The sequence below is a fragment of the Podarcis gaigeae genome (assembly GCF_964106915.1).
Source record: "Podarcis gaigeae genome assembly, chromosome: 8".
Lineage (NCBI taxonomy): Eukaryota > Metazoa > Chordata > Lepidosauria > Squamata > Lacertidae > Podarcis > Podarcis gaigeae.
In genome coordinates, this window is record NC_139684.1 from 90624200 (window position 1) to 90642450 (window position 18251).

The 18251-nt window shown below is 54.3% G+C and overlaps 1 protein-coding gene across 2 annotated transcripts in view; it reads right to left on the minus strand.

Moving 5' to 3' along the window:
- Positions 1–139: 139 nt before the first annotated feature.
- The window catches only part of LTBP4 (latent transforming growth factor beta binding protein 4), a gene marked incomplete at its 5' end in the record, with an annotated part of 57388 nt that continues 39276 nt past the window's right edge, over positions 140–18251 (minus strand). For both annotated transcript variants that reach the window (XM_083753591.1, XM_083753592.1), the window contains 18 exons: positions 140–1275; positions 1403–1552; positions 2956–3339; positions 4358–4510; positions 6409–6558; positions 7499–7627; positions 7790–7864; positions 8799–9023; positions 9148–9291; positions 9487–9612; positions 10370–10501; positions 11818–11949; positions 12035–12157; positions 14212–14337; positions 14608–14733; positions 14832–14957; positions 15369–15494; positions 16615–16740. In XM_083753591.1, the coding sequence (XP_083609717.1) occupies positions 1127–1275; positions 1403–1552; positions 2956–3339; positions 4358–4510; positions 6409–6558; positions 7499–7627; positions 7790–7864; positions 8799–9023; positions 9148–9291; positions 9487–9612; positions 10370–10501; positions 11818–11949; positions 12035–12157; positions 14212–14337; positions 14608–14733; positions 14832–14957; positions 15369–15494; positions 16615–16740 (2702 nt within the window). In that variant the 3' untranslated portion in view covers positions 140–1126. The remainder of the gene's footprint in view (positions 1276–1402; positions 1553–2955; positions 3340–4357; positions 4511–6408; positions 6559–7498; positions 7628–7789; positions 7865–8798; positions 9024–9147; positions 9292–9486; positions 9613–10369; positions 10502–11817; positions 11950–12034; positions 12158–14211; positions 14338–14607; positions 14734–14831; positions 14958–15368; positions 15495–16614; positions 16741–18251) is intronic.

An 18251-nucleotide genomic window follows, 5' to 3' on the forward strand; every position in this document is an offset into this window, starting at 1 on the left:
ACAAGTTGCCCTGCAGGCCTTCGTTGCCCCCCCAGCCCTGGAACTGGCTCTTTTCTGCCCCCCCCCAACCTAAAACCACCCCCTGCCCTCTCCCCTCCCTGCCCCACCTCCCTTCCCAAGAGACACCCACTCCGCCGCCTTTTGTAGAAAACCTTTATTGTTCTAGTAACAGCAGTGAGGGGGGGGGCGATGCCCAGGAGCTCCCATCTTGGGGCGGGCGAGGGGGGCGGCCTAAGCCAGGCAAGCGGGGGGGCTGGCCCTTGTTGCCTCGGGGGGTGGGGGTGTGTGTCTGGATCTCCTAGGAAGGATGTGGGGGGTTTGAAGCCCTTCTCTGCCAGTTCTGGAAGACCAAGGGGGCAAATGCACCCAGTTGGGAATGTATTTTTCCAAAACCAACCCCCGGGGGGGTTCTTCTCCCCACCCTCATTACAGCTTTGGGAAAGGGTGGGGGGCACTTACCCCACATCCCAAAGGGGGGTGGCATCCCACCCAGCAAGGCATCCTGGCTTTCTTTGGCAAACAGACTGGGTTGCCCGGGGGGCACCAGAGAATTTGGCCCAGGCGGACTCTGGGGCGAGATCTGCAAGGCTCCAGCATCTAAAGGCCCAGGAGGCTGGGGGGTGTGTGGAATAGAGGGTGCAGGGCCTCGTGCAGAAATAGCTGCTGTGCCACACCCCCCCCCCCAGCTGGTGAGGAAAGTGGCCTGACCTTTACAAAAGCATCTCCCAAAGCCATAAGAGCAATGGGGCAAATCCAGTGGGGCAGAGTGGAGGCTGTTTAAATTGGGGGGGGGGGGGGGACAAAAAGCTCAGTTTGCTGAATGCCACCCCCCTTCCCAAGGCAGGTTCTTTTTTGACTACAAGTATTTCCTCAACGACGGGGGATTAAATCCTATTTTGCGACTTCTGCGCTGATGCAGCAGGCCAAGCTGGGAGTGGACAAGAGCTGCTTCCGCCCCCCCCCCCCCAATATAAGTGCATTTCCAGGCCGCCTCCTCTGGGTCTCCCTGGGTGAGGAGCCTCCATTTGCTGGGGAGGGGGAGAGGATTTTGTCCCGGGCCACCCCTCCCCTCCCAGTCTATACAGGTAAATAAATACTTTTCCCCAGCCTCTTCCTCCCCTCTTGCTCAGGCTCGACTGCGGGGGGCAGGGACGCAGCGGGGGGGCTGGCCAGCGGGCACGGTGCCGCGGGGGCACAGGCAGCGGTAGGAGCCCTCCATGTTGAGGCAGCGCCCCCCCGGGCAGAGGTGCTCCGACTCGCCACACTCGTCGACATCTGCGGAAGAGAGAGAGACGAAACCTTGGCGTGGGCAAAGGGGCAGAGGCAAGGGGGTTGGGCTGGATGGTACTTGGGGGTCCCACCCACAGGCGCGCCAGGATGGCGGGGCGGGGGGCAGACTCACCCAGGCAGGCCATGCGGGCAGGGTCCAGGCGGTAGCCCTCGTGGCAGTCGCAGGTGAATCCGTCGCCAACGCGGACGCAGCGCCCGTTCTCGCAGCCGCTCAGGATTCCACACTCCTCGGCCAGGAGACCCCCAAATCCCTCAAAAGGGCCTGGGGGGCAAGAGGAAGAGGAAACGTGCCCATTTCTGGTCTCTTCCCCGAAGGAGTTAGGAAAGGGCCACACAAAGGATCCCGGGGGAAGGAGTGACGCCCCTGCGGGGAAGGGGTGCAGCCCATGGGGTTTTCCAGCTTAGGAAAAAGCAGTGCTTTTTTCTGGGGATACGCAGGGGTACGCATATCCCGAAATATTTTGTGAATCTCTGTACTTTTGTCCATTTACTGTGCAGTGGTACCTCTGGAAATGAACGGGATCCATCCCAGAGCCCCGTTCGCATCCAGAAGCAAATGTAACTAACGTTGGTACGTCTGCACACGCATGCGTCGCTTTTCACCGCTTCTGCGCATGCGCGCGACGTAATTTTGAGCATCTGCGCATGCGTGAGCGGCGAAACGCAGAAGTAACACACTCTGTTACTTCTGGGTTGCCGCATGAAGCATATTCTACCCGAGGTAGGACTGTACAGTCCTACCTCATGTTACATTTGCTACAGGTTGAGTGTTTTCAGGTTGCGTCCCGGAAGGGGTTACTTCTGGGTTTTGCCGCTCGCGCATACGCAGACGCGCAAAATGACGTCACGTGCATGCACAGAAGCAGTGAATTGCGGCACGCGGAGACACGGGTTGCGTTCTACTCATGTTGCGAACGGGCCTCCGGAACGGATCCTGTTCGCAATCAGAGATACCACTGTATTTATTTTTCCTGATTTGGACTATAAAACAGTGGCTTTCGAGAGTCAAAATGTACCCCTACAGAGTACCCCTAACTATTTTTTAAGCAAAAAAAGAAACAGAAAGAAAGAAAGAAAGAAAGAAAGAAAGAAAGAAAGAAAGAAAGAAAGAAAGAAAGAAAGAAAGAAAGAAGCAAGCACTGGGGGGAAAAGGCAAGGGAGTTGTAGATGAACTTAACGCCCAGCCTGGAGAAAGATTTCATCTCTCCTAACACTAGAATTTGTGGACATCCAATGAACAGATCCAGGGCAGATTTAGAAAAAAGGGCCGATTCCTTTGGCACAAAGTTAACCTGTGGAACTCCCTCCCACCAGGGGCAGCTGCGGCCACAGGTCTGGATGACTTTCAAATAGGGTTAGACCACATCCACGGTGACAGGTGGCTCTGCTCTGCCTCCGTGGGTCAGAAGCAATCACTGCGTCTGACTCCCAGTTGTTGGAAACTGCAGGAGGGAAGAAGGGTCTTGGGTGCGGATCCTGCTTGCGAATGCTTCCCACTGGGGCATCTGGTTGCCCATGGTGTGAAGAGGATCCTGGACTACACGAGCCACAGACCTGATCTAATGGCCAGGCCCTTCTGATGGAACCTCCAGGTGCAGAGGCAGTCTACCTGGGTTCTTAGGGGCACCTGGCCACTGTGAGAACAGTTTGGGGGAGACCACTCACCATAGTCCTCGCTGGCCCTTCCCGGCCGTTCCAGGTAGGATCTGGAGCCACTGCGGGGTGGGGGGAGGTGCCATTCGGGCTCAGGGGGGCTGCGGGGCCGGTACACCCCCCGGGGGCTGTCTCCGGGGCCCTCCCGCCTGGCCTCGCCGTAGGGCAGGTCCTCAAAGTCGGTGGCCTCGTAGGGCGAGGGGCCGTACAGGGAGTCGCGGGGGAAGAGGTCGTAGTCCGGCAGGCGGGGGGGTCCAGGGCGCGGCGGGGGGGCGAAGATCTCTGGGCCGTAGGGCAGACCACCGTACTCAAAGGGCGGCCCCACACCTCCCGGGCGCGGCCCCGCTCCGTAGCCGGTGGGGGGGCGGAGGACGTTGCAGAGGGTCTCAAAGTCATCTGGTGGGGGGGAGAAGGAAAGTGTTGGTCAGGGAGGGGAGTCACAAGGCATCTTCCCAAGGGTTGGGGGGGGCATCTGCAAGTGGGCCTGGGGGGGGGCGTTGGGATTGGGTCCCAGCCAGGGTGGGATTGAGGTTTGATGCGGCCCTCAGCTCCTGAAGGCAATGGGGCCCTCGATATGTCCAGCTGTCCTTTGTCCACAACAAATGGTTGCTGGTTTTTCTGTTGAATATATGCTAGATGGTCATTGATGGACCTCATAAGTATCTCAAGCCCTTTGCCCATGTTGCCCTGCAAGCAGTCCATGCGGAATGTCGGCACCCCATATGTAGAAAGGAGCAAACCAGGGATATTTGAGGGAGCAGGCGAGGGCCATGACTTACATCACAGGAGCCGACACAACACAAATACTCTTGCTGGATGTAGGTTTTATCTTATTTGTTTTTTATCTTATATTTTGGAAATGCACATCCAGTTTTCCCCCCTTTAATTTTTTTGGGGGCCCCAAGAGAGTGGGGCCCTAAGCTAGTGCTTGTTTAGCTTACACGTAAATCTGGCCCTGGTCCCCGGCCCCCCCCCTTGTAGCGCAAAGAGACTCAAAGGGGAAAAGAGGAAGCCCAACGCTTGGCAAAGTTGGAAGTGCAACTGAAGCAGCATTTGAACTCATGAATTTGGACTAAACATTAGGGGTACAATGGTACCTTGGTTGTCAAACTGCTTGGCTCCCGAACAAATTGGCTCCCGAACCCCTCAAACCCGGAAGTGGGTGTTGCGGTTTGCGAACGCTTTTTGGAAGCCGAACGTCCAACGCGGAATCTGATTGAGTGCAGGAAGCTCCTGCAGCTGATCGGAACCCACGGTTTGCTTTTCAAATGGACTCCCAGAAAGGATTACGTTTGGCAACCAAGGTACCACTGCCTTTGGCCCCTGGGAGGCCGGGATGCTGGGCTTGATGGGCCTGATCCAGCAGGACTTTGGCTACACCGCCTTCCCCCCTCCCGCCCCCCGTGGGTCTGACCTGAGTCCGGGGCTGGGCACAGTGCGCAGTCCATGCTCCAGGCCTCTCCATAGAGGCAGCAGCACTCGGTGTAGGTGACCTGGCGGTCCAGGAGGGGGCGGCTGCAGACCAAGTCGGGCCCCACCTCTTGCCAGCACACGGCCAGGTTCTCATCTGGAAGGCGGGGAGAGCAGGAGAAATGGAGAAACTGCCCCAAGGCGCATCCATGGGGGCCAGGCCTCTTCCTGCCCCCTTCCCCCCAGGCCCCAAATCCGCGCGGATCCTGCGGAGTGGAGGAGTAAACACGGAGAGCCCAAATGACCAGATCTGGATCTGGGGCTGAGTTTGCGGAATCAATGAGGCAGCTCCTGGAAAAAGTTTGGGATCCGCTGAGCTGGAGCATCAGCCCTCCACAGGAATCTCACACGGAGTGATCCCTTTCAAAATCCTAAGGGATCAAACCGCAAAAGAACTGGTGAGGCTGAAGATGGCAAAAAAAATTAGCCTCTGGAACCTACCGCCACAAAAGTTTGGCCCATAACTTTGGGGAAAGAGGTGAGCCCAGAAGGGGTTGGGACTGCTTCCCCCAGGTCCACGGACTTAGCACCCAGAGTTAAGTATGAGAAATGGAGACTCAGCATACCTGCCCCCCCAGGTGCCCCCTACCTGCAAATGGGACGCAGAGGGGCCCCCAGGCCCTTAACCTCCATTGCATTAGGGGCACCCCTAAATTGTTCCCCTCACTTGATTCCTGGGTTTCCCCCCAAACCAGGATGAGGAGTTGGGTTGAGCAAAATGCTCCTGATGAATGAATCTGGGATCTCTGGAGAAGGATCACGGAACGGCAGAGTTGGAATCAGGGCCGTCTTAAGCATATCTGCTGCTGTGGCGCAAAGATCCCTCCGGCACCCCCTCTTTCCCAGAGTTGGCCTTTTTTTAGGGCTGGAGGAGGCGGGCAGCGGCTGGAGGGCGGCTCCTCCGGTGGGGAGGAGGTGGAGACTGCAGATGGCGCCTCCTGGCTCAGCTGGCCGCTTCGTGCCGGGTGGCCACCACAGGCAGCTTGAGTGAGTGAGGGCGCGTGTGCCACCCCTGCCAAGCGTCAGCTGGGTTTTTTCCCTTTTAGCCTTCTGGCGCCACGCAGAATTCGGGTGTGATGGCCTGGGATTCGGACTCGGATGCTGAACCTGAGGGATCCCAGCCTGCACAGGATTCCCCGCCTCCAGAACCAGCTGAGCCAGGGCAGGGCATGAGCCTGAAGGGTCCTGACCTGTGCTGGAGCCTCAGGTGAAGGCACCAGCTGAGCCTGCTCTGGCTCCTGAGGTGATGGAGGACCCATTGCCTGCAGGTGCTCCACTCTCAGCCCCATCAGGGGAAGCTGAGGTTGCCTCTGGGTCCGGTCACCCTCCAGCCTCTCCTGAGCTGCAGAGGCTCAGGGCAGAGAGGCGGAGGGAACTAAGTTCCCGCAGGAGGAGGGCTCACCTCCAGGCCAGGGGAGGCGAGTCACCTGAGGATCGGGTCCACCCTGTGCCTCAGGGCAGATAAAAGCCGCTCAGTCCCAGTCCCAAGTTGCGGGAGCAGCATTGTTGGTTGCTAGTTCCTGCCTGAACCTCGTCCTGCTTTCCTGCCTGAGCTCCTGACCCGCCCTGGCTCCCTGCTTGCAGGCCTGTTCCTGACTTCACCCAACTCCCTGCCCTCACCCAGCTCCAGCTACTACGGACTGCCTTCACGTCGCACCTTTGACCACAGACCGGACTTGGACCATGCCTCTCGGGTAACCCGTGGAACCAGCACACGAGGGAATGCTTGGCAGGAGTGGCGCATCCACCCTCACTCACTCAGCGCACTCGTTCGGTGTTCCCCGGACTCTTGCCTGGCGCCCTCCAGAACATGGCGCCCTGGCGCCCTGTGCCACTGGCCTCTGTGGGTAAGATGGGCCTGGTTGGGAGGGAGCCCATGCAGGAATCGAAGGGAGGAAGGGAGTCAGAGGGAGGCCAGGATGGATCAAGGAGAGAGAAACAGCCGAGGGGGGAAATTGGGAAGTGGGTGGGTGTGGGGAGGGGTCTGCCCCATACCTGCGCCTTGGCTGTCGTTGGTCACACATCGGCGATGTGAAGCGTCCAGCACCAGAGGGGCAGCGCAGGAGCAGTAGTAGGAGCCAATGGTGTTGATGCAGCGCCCCCCCACGCAAGGCTCCGCCTCCTCGTCAAGGCACTCGTCGTTATCTGGGGAGGGAAAGGGGGGGTCAGAGGAGCAGGGGCCCCCTTTGTTTTGCAGAATCATAGAATTGCAGAGTCGGGAAAAGGCGCCAAGGGTCATGCAACCCTCTGCAATTTAGCTAGTTCCTAAAGTTTATACGCTGCTCGACTGCAAAAACAATAGCTAATATACCGTGTTTTTTGCTCTATAAGACTCACTTTTTCCCTCCTAAAAAGTAAGGGGAAATGTGTGTGCGTCTTATGGAGCGAATGCAGGCTGCGCAGCTATCCCAGAAGCCAGAACAGCAAGAGGGATTACTGCTTTCACTGCGCAGCGATCCCTCTTGCTGCTCTGGCTTCTGGGATTCAGAATATTTTTTTCTTGTTTTCCTCCTCCAAAAACTAGGTGCGTCTTGTGGTCTGGTGCGTCTTATAGAGCGAAAAATATGGTAGTTATCAATAATAGTTTAAAATGTTCAGAAATTTAATAGGCTTAAAACAGATTGAAACTTGCACAGAATTTCTGGGTTAGGCTCAGTGCTTTTTTTCTGGGGGGATGCATAGCCCTAAACATTTTGCGAATCTTTGTACTTTTGTCCATTTACTGTATTTATCCCCCGCCGAACTGAATTATAAAATGGTGATTTCCATGAGTCAAAATGAGAGTACCCCTAAACATTTATTTTTGGGGGGGAAAGCACTGGCCCGCCTTCTCTAAATGGGGACGTTTCAAGCACAGCGAAGGTGGCACGGCCTGATTTCAAGAGGCAGGGAGTTCCAAAGGGTCAGGGTTAATTGATTTCTTGCCAATGTGGGCAGCCTGAGGCACCTGCAAGAGTGCCAGGTCTGCTGATGCAGCTGGTCAGGTGGGCACGTGTGGGTGTGAGGAGGGACCTGTTTACCGGTGGGGTTCCTCTGGGGCATAACCGGGGCAGAAGGGGGTTTGGAGGCAGACAGAGGCTCTCACCAATGCACTCCAAGTGCTGCGTCTCGTAGTAGTAGCCGTTGGGGCAGTAGCAGGCATAGCCGGGGACCTTGTTGACGCAGACGCCCCCCTTGCACACCTGGGCGTTGAAGAGGGAGCACTCGTCCACATCTGCCCAGGAAAAGGAGAGGGTCAGCGAGAGAGAGCCCCCCAGGACCAAGGGTGCCGCGCCCAGAAACCCCACTGCCTCCCAAGTGCCAAGGACAGACCCAGGAGGGTGGGCAGGGCACAGGTTCCCCCTGACAAAAGCCCCCCAAGAGCAGCAAATCTCACCTGCGAGGGAGGAGAGGCTTCCGGTGATGGGGGCAGCGAAGCCGTTGCCATGAGGACACAGGGCCTGGTACTCAGCTGGGGGGCGGAAGGAGGAGAGGACCCATCAGCGGAGCCCAAGGACCCTCTGCTTCTGCCCTGCTTGCAGAACCCTGCAGAAGTTCACCCCCGCACCCTAACAGGCAGTGTTGCCTAGTGGTTGGAGTGTCAGACTAGGACATGGGTCGGCAAACTAAGGCCCATGGGCTGGATCAGGCCCATTTGCCTTCTAAATCCATCCTGTGTGCCAAAATCTCCGTTTGACTGAGCTACTCCTCCAGTTGAGCCTTTGGAAACTCCGAAGATGATTAACGACCTAAGCCTTTGATGAGGCTTCAGGCACGTTCACTCATTACAGAGAGTATCCAAGCAGCAGAAGGACGAGAAATATGAGCCACATTGCTAAGAGTTTTATTTCAAACAACACAGACAGAAAAGAATATACAGCCTCTCTCTGTGAAAGGCAGAGAACAACTGGTACAAAGAAACAGGAAACCAGTAACATCATTCTTCTCCCGTGAGACTTCCAACAGTCTGGAATGTAAACAGAGTCTTGTGACTCCAAGCGCTGCACAATGCGGACGGTCCAGAAATCGCCGCGTGGATTGCCAGTGCGCGGGTTCTTTCCCTCTCCCTCACAGGGTGGCGCCACCAGCGCCTCCTCCCTCCCTCCTCCTGACTTCTCCCCGCCCTGCCTAGAGGAGGAAGGGGGCTGGGCTTTGTTGCTGCCAGCCCCTCTCCGGAGCCCTTTTGCGTGCCGCTCATCATCCCTCCGCCGCTGCTGCCACCAGCCCTGGCCACTTGCAAGACACAGGAGCCGAGGTTGGCTGAGCACCCCCTCAAGCGTCCGTCATTTAAAGCAGCCCCCATGTGGAGCCCTTTCGCGTGCTGCTCATCGTCCCTCTGCCGCCGTCTGGGGAAGCCCACCCAGATGGGCAGCGTATAAATAAATTATTATTATTATTATTATTACCTGTCCCTGGGGTGGGGCAAGCCTGGATGTGACAGTCGACCCCCCAGCCGTGGCCCAGGCTGCAGCAGCACTCTTGGCGCGTGGCGTTCCAGGCCAAGACGTTCTCGCAAGCCTGCGCTGCGTTTGGGTCATAGTAGCATTCTCGCCGGACGCCCTCGCCGGTCTCGGAGGGCCAGGTCTCGGGCCGCGGAGCCTCGGGGCGGCGAGGGAAGGCCGGGGCGCGCGCTGGGAAAGGCAGAAGGGGGGAGAGTTGGAGGAGGTCTGGGAAAGAGCAGCCGGGGTGATCGAGGGGGGAAGCGACTTCCCAGTGGAGAAAGGACCCCCCCCAGCCCAGCTCAAAGCCTCTCACCGGCTCCTGGCACAGCGACACAGCGCCCGATCATGGGGTCAAATTCTTCGCCCGCCCGGGGGCAGATGCAGAGGAAGGAACCCTCCACATTCTCACAGGGAGCAGTGCCACACACCCCTTGCAGCATCTCACACTCGTTCATGTCTGTGGGGGGCAGCAAAGGGGGGGTGATGGCGGAGGGGCTCACCGGGGACCTGCCCCCACCTGCCCCGTCCCCTCTGCCCCTTGTCTCCCACCTGGCAGCGTGCCAGGTCCCCTACGGAGGCAGCCCCTTCCTCAGGAGACCTTGGTGGAGAATGCGGGCATCGCCAACCTCCCTCCCTCGCCCCCACCACGTACCCAGGCAATGGCGCCCGTCCCTGGCGCTCTCGTAGCCCTGGTCACAGATGCACTGGAAGGAGCCGGGCAGGTTGTGGCACACAGCGTGGGCACCACAGAGGGAGCTGTTCTGGCACTCGTCCACGTCTGGAAAACACCAGGGCAACCCACTCAGCGCTCGCTCTCTCCCTCCACCCACCGCAGGCTTGTGGGGGATGTGATATGTAAGTAGCAGTCAAGTACAACATTCCTTGTTTTCCTAGAGTGGACGTGCAGGAATCTTTGAACCAGCCAGTCAAAAACATCCTGTTTCCTCCTGGCCTGGAGCATCCTTCCTCTTGCATGTGACCTTACCTGTCCAGGTAACCAAAGGACAAGTCACGCAGCACACTCTCTCTCTTTGACTTCCTCCATCGCTGGAGCAGCTTTTCAGCTAGAAATGCTCTGTTGGTTTTCAGTCAACACTGGGATTATCCCCATATGGGCTAGATCCATATGAATATAGTTATTTGTAACCAAGTCTGCCTTCAGGGATCCAACTGTGAACTGAATGTGTGAGTAAACTTCTTTTATATACTTGACACTGCCGTGTGTTTATTCTTTTAAGAGGGATAAAAGGGAACTTACAAGGAATTTACAATTCAGTAATGAATTGTATATAATAGTGAGAGGCTCACACGAGCCTGTAACCAGTTATTTGCTGTGTATTTAAAAGGGGAATGTGAAACACTGCTAAGTTAAGGAACTTGCTAGCTCAAGTTAGGAAGGATATGAATAAACAATATATCCTCCTGCCTCCCTGAACATTCCCATAGCTTGTACCCCTTTGCCAGCCTGGCTTGGGGGCAGGAGGCGCCCCCCCCATCTGATGGGTTTGCCCCTTGTGCACCCCCCCGTGACTCACCCACACAGTCCCCGGTGGCTGTGGCCTGGTAGCCCGTCTGGCAGCTGGCGACGCAATGGTAGGACCCCGGGGTGTTTTCGCAGCGCTTCTCCCCACAGAGGCTCACGCCGTACTCCTGGCATTCGTTGATGTCTGAAGGAAGGCCCCATAAGTACATGTTGTGGGGCAGGGGAGGAAAGAGAGGAAGGACCACGAAACGTGATGTCAAACGTAAGAGCGTCCACAGAGCTTGCTGCATCAGGGCAGCAGAACAGAGAGTCCAGCGTCCTGGTCGCAAGGGGTCAATAAATACGACCTGAGAGCAATGGGGACTCTCGCCTCTTGCGGTTTGCAGCAACTGGGACTCAGAAAAAATGGGAGGCAGAGCCATTGTAGCTGAGAGCCATCCATAGGCGTCTCTCCTCCTCCATGGATTGGACTAATCCTTTTTAAAAGCCACCCAGGTCCGTGGCCGTCACTGTGGGAGGGAGTTCCACAGTTCAACTCGGCAAAGGAAGACTTTCTTTCACCTGCCCTGAACCTTCCAGCCTTCAGCTTCATTGGAGTCAAGAGCCTCTCAAGTCTGGAGGGATCTCTTTGATGGGGGTACCTTCAGGAGAGAGCTTTTGCTCCTCCTCCTCTTATTATTATTATTAATTGAATTTATATACCGCCCTATACCCGGAGGTCTTAGGGTGGTTCACAAATAATAATAATAATAATAATAATAATAATAATAATAATAAATTTTATTTATACCCCACTCTCCCCAGCCAGAGCCGGGCTCAGGGCGGCTAACACCAGTAAAATTATAGTAAAAACATAACAGGGAAAAAAAACCCAATTTAAAATACGGGTTAAAATACAATTTAAAATGCAACCTCATTTTAATAGTAGCCCATAGATCAAAACCATGAGGGGAGAGAAACACAAGGGTCAGACCGAATCAAAACCAAAGGCCAGGCGGAACAGCTCCGTCTTGCAGGCCCTCCAGAAAGATGCCAAGTCCCGCAGGGCCCTAGTCTCTTGTGACAGAGTGTTCCACCAAGTTGGGGCCAGTGCTGAAAAGGCCCTGCCCCTAGTTGAGACCAATCTAACCACACTGTGACCTGGGCCCTCCAAAGTGTTGTCATTTGTGGACCTTAAGGTCCTTTGCGGGGCAGACCAGGAGAGGTGGTCCCGTAGGTATGAGGGTCCTAGATCACAATATATAAAATCAAAATAAAAACAATAACCCAACAATACCACCCCCCAGGCAACAAAGGAGGTGGGGACTCCTTGGCAGCCTCAGAAATCACAGTATCATAGTTGGAGGGGACCCCAAAGGTCCTGTAGTCCACCCCCAGCCGGCAAGGCAAGAATCTCAGCTCAAGCCTCCCAGACAGATGTCCACCCAGTGAAGCCCCAGAGCAAAAGAGAGGCTTCCAGACCCCCCAGACCCCCCCCTTGGGCCCTGCAGCAACACTCACCAATGCAGTCTCCCGTGGTGCCAGCCTGGTAGCCGGCCTGGCAATCTGCCACGCAGCGGTAAGAGCCGGGCGTGTTCTCACAGCGCTGCGTCCCACAGAGGGCCGCCCCGTACTCCTGGCACTCGTCGATATCTAGGGGAGTGGGAGGTCAGGCCCAGGCCAGGGTTTCCTTGGCCCTCCCCCCGTCCCCCTCTTGCCGCCCCCCAGTGCCCCTCACCTTCGCAGGAGGCCTTGTTGGCGCTGCTGCGAGTGCCCGGCGGGCAGTAGCAGTCGAAAGAGCCCTCGGTGTTGGCGCAGTGGCCCCCCGCACATGCCGTGCCCGGTTGGCATTCGTCAATATCTGTGGGGAAGGAGGGAAGGGGGTCAGCATGGCAGGGAGATGCCCACCCCCCAGCCCAGCCCCCAAGGAAGAGATCCAAGACGTGAAATTAGCTAAAATGTATAAAATAAGTAATAAAGGTTGGAAATGTAAAGGAAAAGCAAGGAACATGTTATCACATGTGGTGGGAATGTTAAAAAGTGAAAAACTTCTGGGAAATGATATATAACGAGATGAAAAAGATGTCGAAAGATACATTTATTAAGAAACCAGAAGCATTTTTACTTGGCGTTGTAGGAGATGATAAAAATAGACAGGACTGTAAGTTGTTTTTATACGCAGTGACGGCAGCAAGAATATTAATGGCACAAAAATGGAAACAGGAAGAATTACCGACGAAAGAAGAATGGAGGATGGTGTTATGTGTCAGGGAACTGCCATCGGAAGAGCAGGTGGTGGAAGGGCTCAAGGAGGTTAGGAGAGACTTAACAGCAGAGGAGGGAACCAGCAGGGGGAGAGAAGGAGCTCCGAGGGAAAGGGAGTCGGAGGGATGGCTCTGGGACACTTCTAGCGAAAACAGTGAGGAGGTTTCAGGACCTCCTATAGGGACACCCACACCTCGCCGGAAACTGTCACGCCGAGAGTCCAGAAGACGCGTTTCCGTTAAGGAGCTTTTATGTTGGAAGAGATTCCGCAAACGCCCACTGTCGGATTCTGCCAGCGATTGAGGGAGCCATGCTTAAGCTACAGACAGAGCTTTGCTAATCTGGGCAAACTCTGAGGGACTAAGCTTTTACGCACAAGCAGCTCATCATCCCATCACATTATGTACTGAAGTTCTCACCCTGGGCCAGCAGGGGGATACTGTAGATAGTTATGCAAATGAAGGATCAAAAAGTGACGTTCAGGGATTGGATAGTTTTAGAAAATGGCAACAGTTACATTGTTCTGGAGCTCTATATAAGCTGGCTAACTGAGCTCCTCAGTCAGTTCTGTTCCAGCTTACAAAATAAAGAGCTGCTTTGGAGAAATTGCTGTGTCATCTGCTATGTCAACCCACAACCCAACAGATGAAATCAATGGACTATGCAGAATTAGATAAATAACAGGAAGGATTTGAAACCTGCGGGACCAGAGATTCTCAGAAGAACTATTTGAAAAGTAATTGTAATGAACAGATTACGCTAGTAGGATTGCAAGAAGTTTTGTTAAGGAGGATTAGTTGAAATATTGCAAAAAAAGACTATGAGGAAAATTACTAGTTAATGATAATTAAGAGTAACAGAAAAATTAGGAAATACAGAAAAAGTGATAAAGACGGGAAATCACCAGAGGAGTTGACGGAAGTAAAAAATATTGTATAAAATAAGAAATTATGTTGTATGAATGTTGGAAATGATATGTTAAAAAAACTAATAAATACAGGTGAAACTTGGAAAATTAGAATATTGTGGAAAAGTTCATTTATTTCAGTAATTCAACTTAAAAGGTGAAACTAATATATGAGATAGAAATGAAATCAGGAAAACAAGGATTGCAAATAGAGCAATATTGGACCTCTGAGAAGTAGAAGCCTGCACGTGTACTCAGGGCTTGGTTTGGGCCCCTTTTGCATCAATTACTGCCTCAAGGCGGCGTGGCATGGATGCTCTCAGCCTGTGGCACTGCTGAGGGGTTATGGAAGACCAGGAAGCCTCAATAGCAGCCTGTTTTGCTGATTTCATTTAATATTCTAATTTTCTGAGATTGTTAATTTGGGGTTTTCATCAGCTGTACGCCATGATCATCACAATGATCACAAATCAAGGCTTGACATATCTCGCTTTGCATGTTATGAGTCTATCTCATATATTAGTTTCACCTTTTAAGTTGAATCACTGAAATAAACGAACTTTTCCACGATATTCTAATTTTCCGAGTTTCATATATATATATATATATATATATATAAAAATAAATATGAAGAGATCCAAGATGGCCGCCTCCCTCCATCTCCCAGGCCGCATCTGTGCCAGCCTGCATCCCGCACCAGGCGGCCCTCAAGTGGCCCTCGGGGTGGGTCCGGGGCCCCTTACCGATGCAGGAGGCCCCGCCGGGGGCGATGGTGAAGCCCTGGGCACACAGGCAAGTGTAGGAGCCCTCGGTGTTGAGGCACTCGCCCCGCGGGAAGCAGAAGTCGCCCTCCAGGCACTCGTTGACGTCTGGGGGGCAGAGAAAGAGGCGGGGGGCGTTGGGGGTGCTCAGCCGGGGGAGGAGGCTCAGAGGGGGCCGGGGGGCCACCTTCAAACTCCAGACGGGCTGCCCCACGGAAGTTTCTTTTTGCAAGGAACCCCTAAGGGTCATCCAGCCCAACCCTGTGCCCTGGCAGAGCACACCGAGGAATCAGTGGAGGTGGGCAGGGTCTGCCCCCAGGGGTGCCCAGTGCCAAATCCCCCGCCCCACCCCAGTTGCCCGCCCCCTGCCCCCCTCACCCACGCAGGATGTCCCCGTGCCCTCTGCGCGGTACCCTCGTCCACACTGGCAGCGGAAGGAGCCCTCCGTGTTGATGCAGCGCCCTTGAGGCCCACAGGGCGTTCCCGTGGCGCACTCGTCCATGTCTGGAAAGGGGCAGACGGGGAGAGTCAGGGGCCCCGTGGGGCTGAGCCCAACCCCAAAGCCCCCCCCCAGCAAAGCGCCTCCCCTCTCCGCCTCTCACCCAGGCACTGGTTTTCCGTCAGGCTGGCACGGAATCCTGCAGGGCAGAGGCAGCGGTACCCGCCGGGCACGTTCTCGCAGCGCCCAGACCCACAGGGCGGGGGGTTCTGCTGGCATTCATCCACATCTGGTTGGGGGGGGGGAGAGACAAGAGAGACAGACCAGAAATTCACCATGACCATTTTTTTCTTCTTACCCTCCCAGTCCCTTCCTTATTCTCTCAACCCCCCTGCGAGGTAGGCCAAGTTGAGCGGCAGCGACTGGCCAGAGCCCCCCCCCAAGCCGGCTTTGTGGCCGAGCGGGAGAATTCGAACTCCGGTCTCCCAGGTCCCGAGCCAACGCTCAAACCGCTGCCTGCGCCGCACCAAACATCTCCAGATTCGCGTTTTGAAATCAAGAGCTCTGTGCATGGTCAGGGGTGCTCTCATCTTGCCATCCCCCTGCCCAGCCCTAGAAGCAGTCTCCTGGGAAGTGGGGGGGGGGGGGCGTGGACCCCAAGGCAGCAGCAGTGTCTCCATGCTCTCCTTGGCCCTCTTACCTACGCACTGGGTGCCCAGCGGGTGGGGCTGGTAGCCGATGGGGCAGCTGCAGCGGTAGCCCCCAGGGACGTTTTCGCAGCGGCCGGGTTGGCAGATGGTGGGGGTCTCCCGGCACTCGTCCACGTCTGCAAAAGAACAGCAATGGAGGTCTGGGGGGCTTCTCTGCCCCCGACGCTCCCTCCCTCCCAAGGGACTGGGTCCAGGGTGGTCTGGAAGCCCCCCCCCAATGGATAGATGGAGAGGGGGCTGGCTGGCTGGGATCAGGGTGGATAAAAATCAATGATTTATTTTTATTTAAAAAAAATCAGATTTTTAAATTTAAATTGGATCTTTTTTTATTTAAATCAGATTTTTAAAAATTTAAATCAGATTTTTAAAATGCTTTTGGAGGAATAATCTTTCTAAAGATTTTCTATTTAAATGACATTATAGTCCAAAGACTATTCATCCGGAAATAAGGATTTGTTTTAAGTTTTTCATGTGTGCTAAAATTCAGTCTTAATTTGTTGGGTTTTTTTTTTAAAAAAACTGTTTAACCACATCGGTTAACAAACATGGATACATATGCTATAATGTTATTGTTTTAGTTAAATAAATGGTTGAAATGGTTATTAAGGAAATGATTATTTATCTCCTTCCAATCAAGCACAGCAGAAAAGTTGTCCAAATATAAACAGTTAACTTATGAAACCTCACCAGAATTTCATAATTACCTGTCTAGGTATTTCTAATAGTTTAACCAAATCAGGAATTGTGGATATAACTGTAAAAACTACTCTGAAAATTTATGATTCCAAAAAGGAAACCTTCCACTGGTTGTAAATATTAAGATGATACCAGCAAGAACAAGTCTTTCTGTATAAAAATATATGATTTCAATCAAGCCTTACTGACTAGTGATTCAAATTGTGATTTAAATCAAATCCCCCCTGGCTGGGACCCCCGACTTGCTCTGCCGCTGGCTCCCAGGAGGAGGCAGGTTGGGGGAACGTTCTGCAAAGTGCTCTGTGTCTAGAGTAGTTGCTTGGCATGTAGAAGGCGTCCAGGCCCCTCCCTGGTGGCAGCACCTCCAGGGAGGGCTGCCTCTGCTGCTGCCAGCCTGTGTAAGCAACACTGAGGCAGGTGGGCCCAGTGGTCTGAGCCAGGGCAAGGCAGCTTCCCCCGGGAGGTGGTCTTTGGGGGCCAAGAGCGTGGACCCCAACCTGGCTGCCGCGGGAAGGGGGGCAAGGGGGTGCCCTCTCTCACCCAAACATTCGGTGCCCGTGGGGCCGGGCTGGAAGCCGGAGGGGCAGCTGCACTGGTAGGAGCCGGGCGTGTTCTGGCAGCGTCCGCGGGCGCAGGGCGGGGGGCTCTGGGAGCATTCGTCAACGTCTGGGGGGAGAGAAAGGGGTCACATTCAACTTTTGGCTTGGGAAAGGCTGCAGGAAACTAATTTGGAATTTTCTTTCTTTCTTCTTTTTAACTTCATTGCAAAACAATTGACATAGAACAACACAGACAAAGACCTTGAGGACAACGAAACATTAACTAACAACACATCACCTAACATCACACACTTTTGACTTCCAATTCACCTCATTGTGCTTTCTACATATTCTTAACCTATAATAATAATAATAAATAAATAAATAAATAAATAAATAAATAAATAAATAAATATAATAATAATAATAATAATAATAATAATAATAATAATAATATATTTATATCCCGCCCTCCCCAGCCAAATCCGGACTCAGAGTGGCTAACAACAGTAAAATGATACAACATTCTAAAATCAATTCATTATAAAATCAGTTCAAATCAGATTAATGGCAACCATTGTGCTAGAGTTCTGTGAGGATTGCCTTGGCCCGTGCCCTGGCCAAAGGCCTGGTGGAACAGGGTATTGCAGGCCCTGCGGAAAGATGTCAAGTCCCGCAGGGCCCTGGTCTCTTGTGACAGAGCGTTCCACCAGATTGGAGCCACAGCCGAAAAAGCCCTGGCTCTAGTTGAGGCCAGCCTAACCTCTCTGTGGCCTGGGACCTTCAGGATGTTATTATTTGCAGACCATAGGTTTCTTTGTGGGGCATACCAGGAGAGGCGGTCCCGTAGGTACAAGGGTCCTAGGCCGTATAGGGCTCTAAAGGTTAAAACCAGCACCTTAAACCTGATCCTGTACTCCACCGGGAGCCAGTGCAGCTGGTATAGCACCGGGTGAGTGTGATCCCGCAGCGAGGACCCCGCAAGGAGTCTCGCCGCAGCATTCTGCACCCGCTGGAGTTTCTGGGTCAGCTTCAAGGGCAGCCCCACGTAGAGCGAGTTACAATAATCCAGTCTGGAGATGACCGTCGCGTGGATCACTGTGGCCAGATCAGGGCGAGAAAGGTAAGGGACCAACTGCCTGATACGGCGGAGATGGAAAAATGCCGCCTTTGTTATAGCTGTAATCTGCGCCTCCATAGAGAGGGAGGTATCGAAGATTACACCCAAACTCTTAACGGACGGTGCTGGCACTAATTGCACCCCCACAAGAGATGGGAGTTGCCCCCCCAATCCCATATCGTCCCGTCCCAGCCAGAGGACCTCTGTCTTCGAAGGATTCAACTTCAACTGGCTCCCACGTAACCATCCAGCCACAGCTTCCAAGCATCTGGTCAGTGTGTCTGGGGCCGAGTCAGGATGGCCGTCCATCAACAGATAGAGTTGGGTGTCATTGGCATACTGATGGCAACCCAGCCCAAAACTCCAGACAAGCTGGGCAAGGGGGCACATAAAGATGCTGAAAAGCATTGGGGAGAGTATTGGGACCCCCAAAAGCTGCCCCCTCCACCTGTCCCCCCACCCTCCTCAGTCTCCCCTCCAGACTCTCCCTTCCTCCCAGACAGGCAGGGACCCCCCCT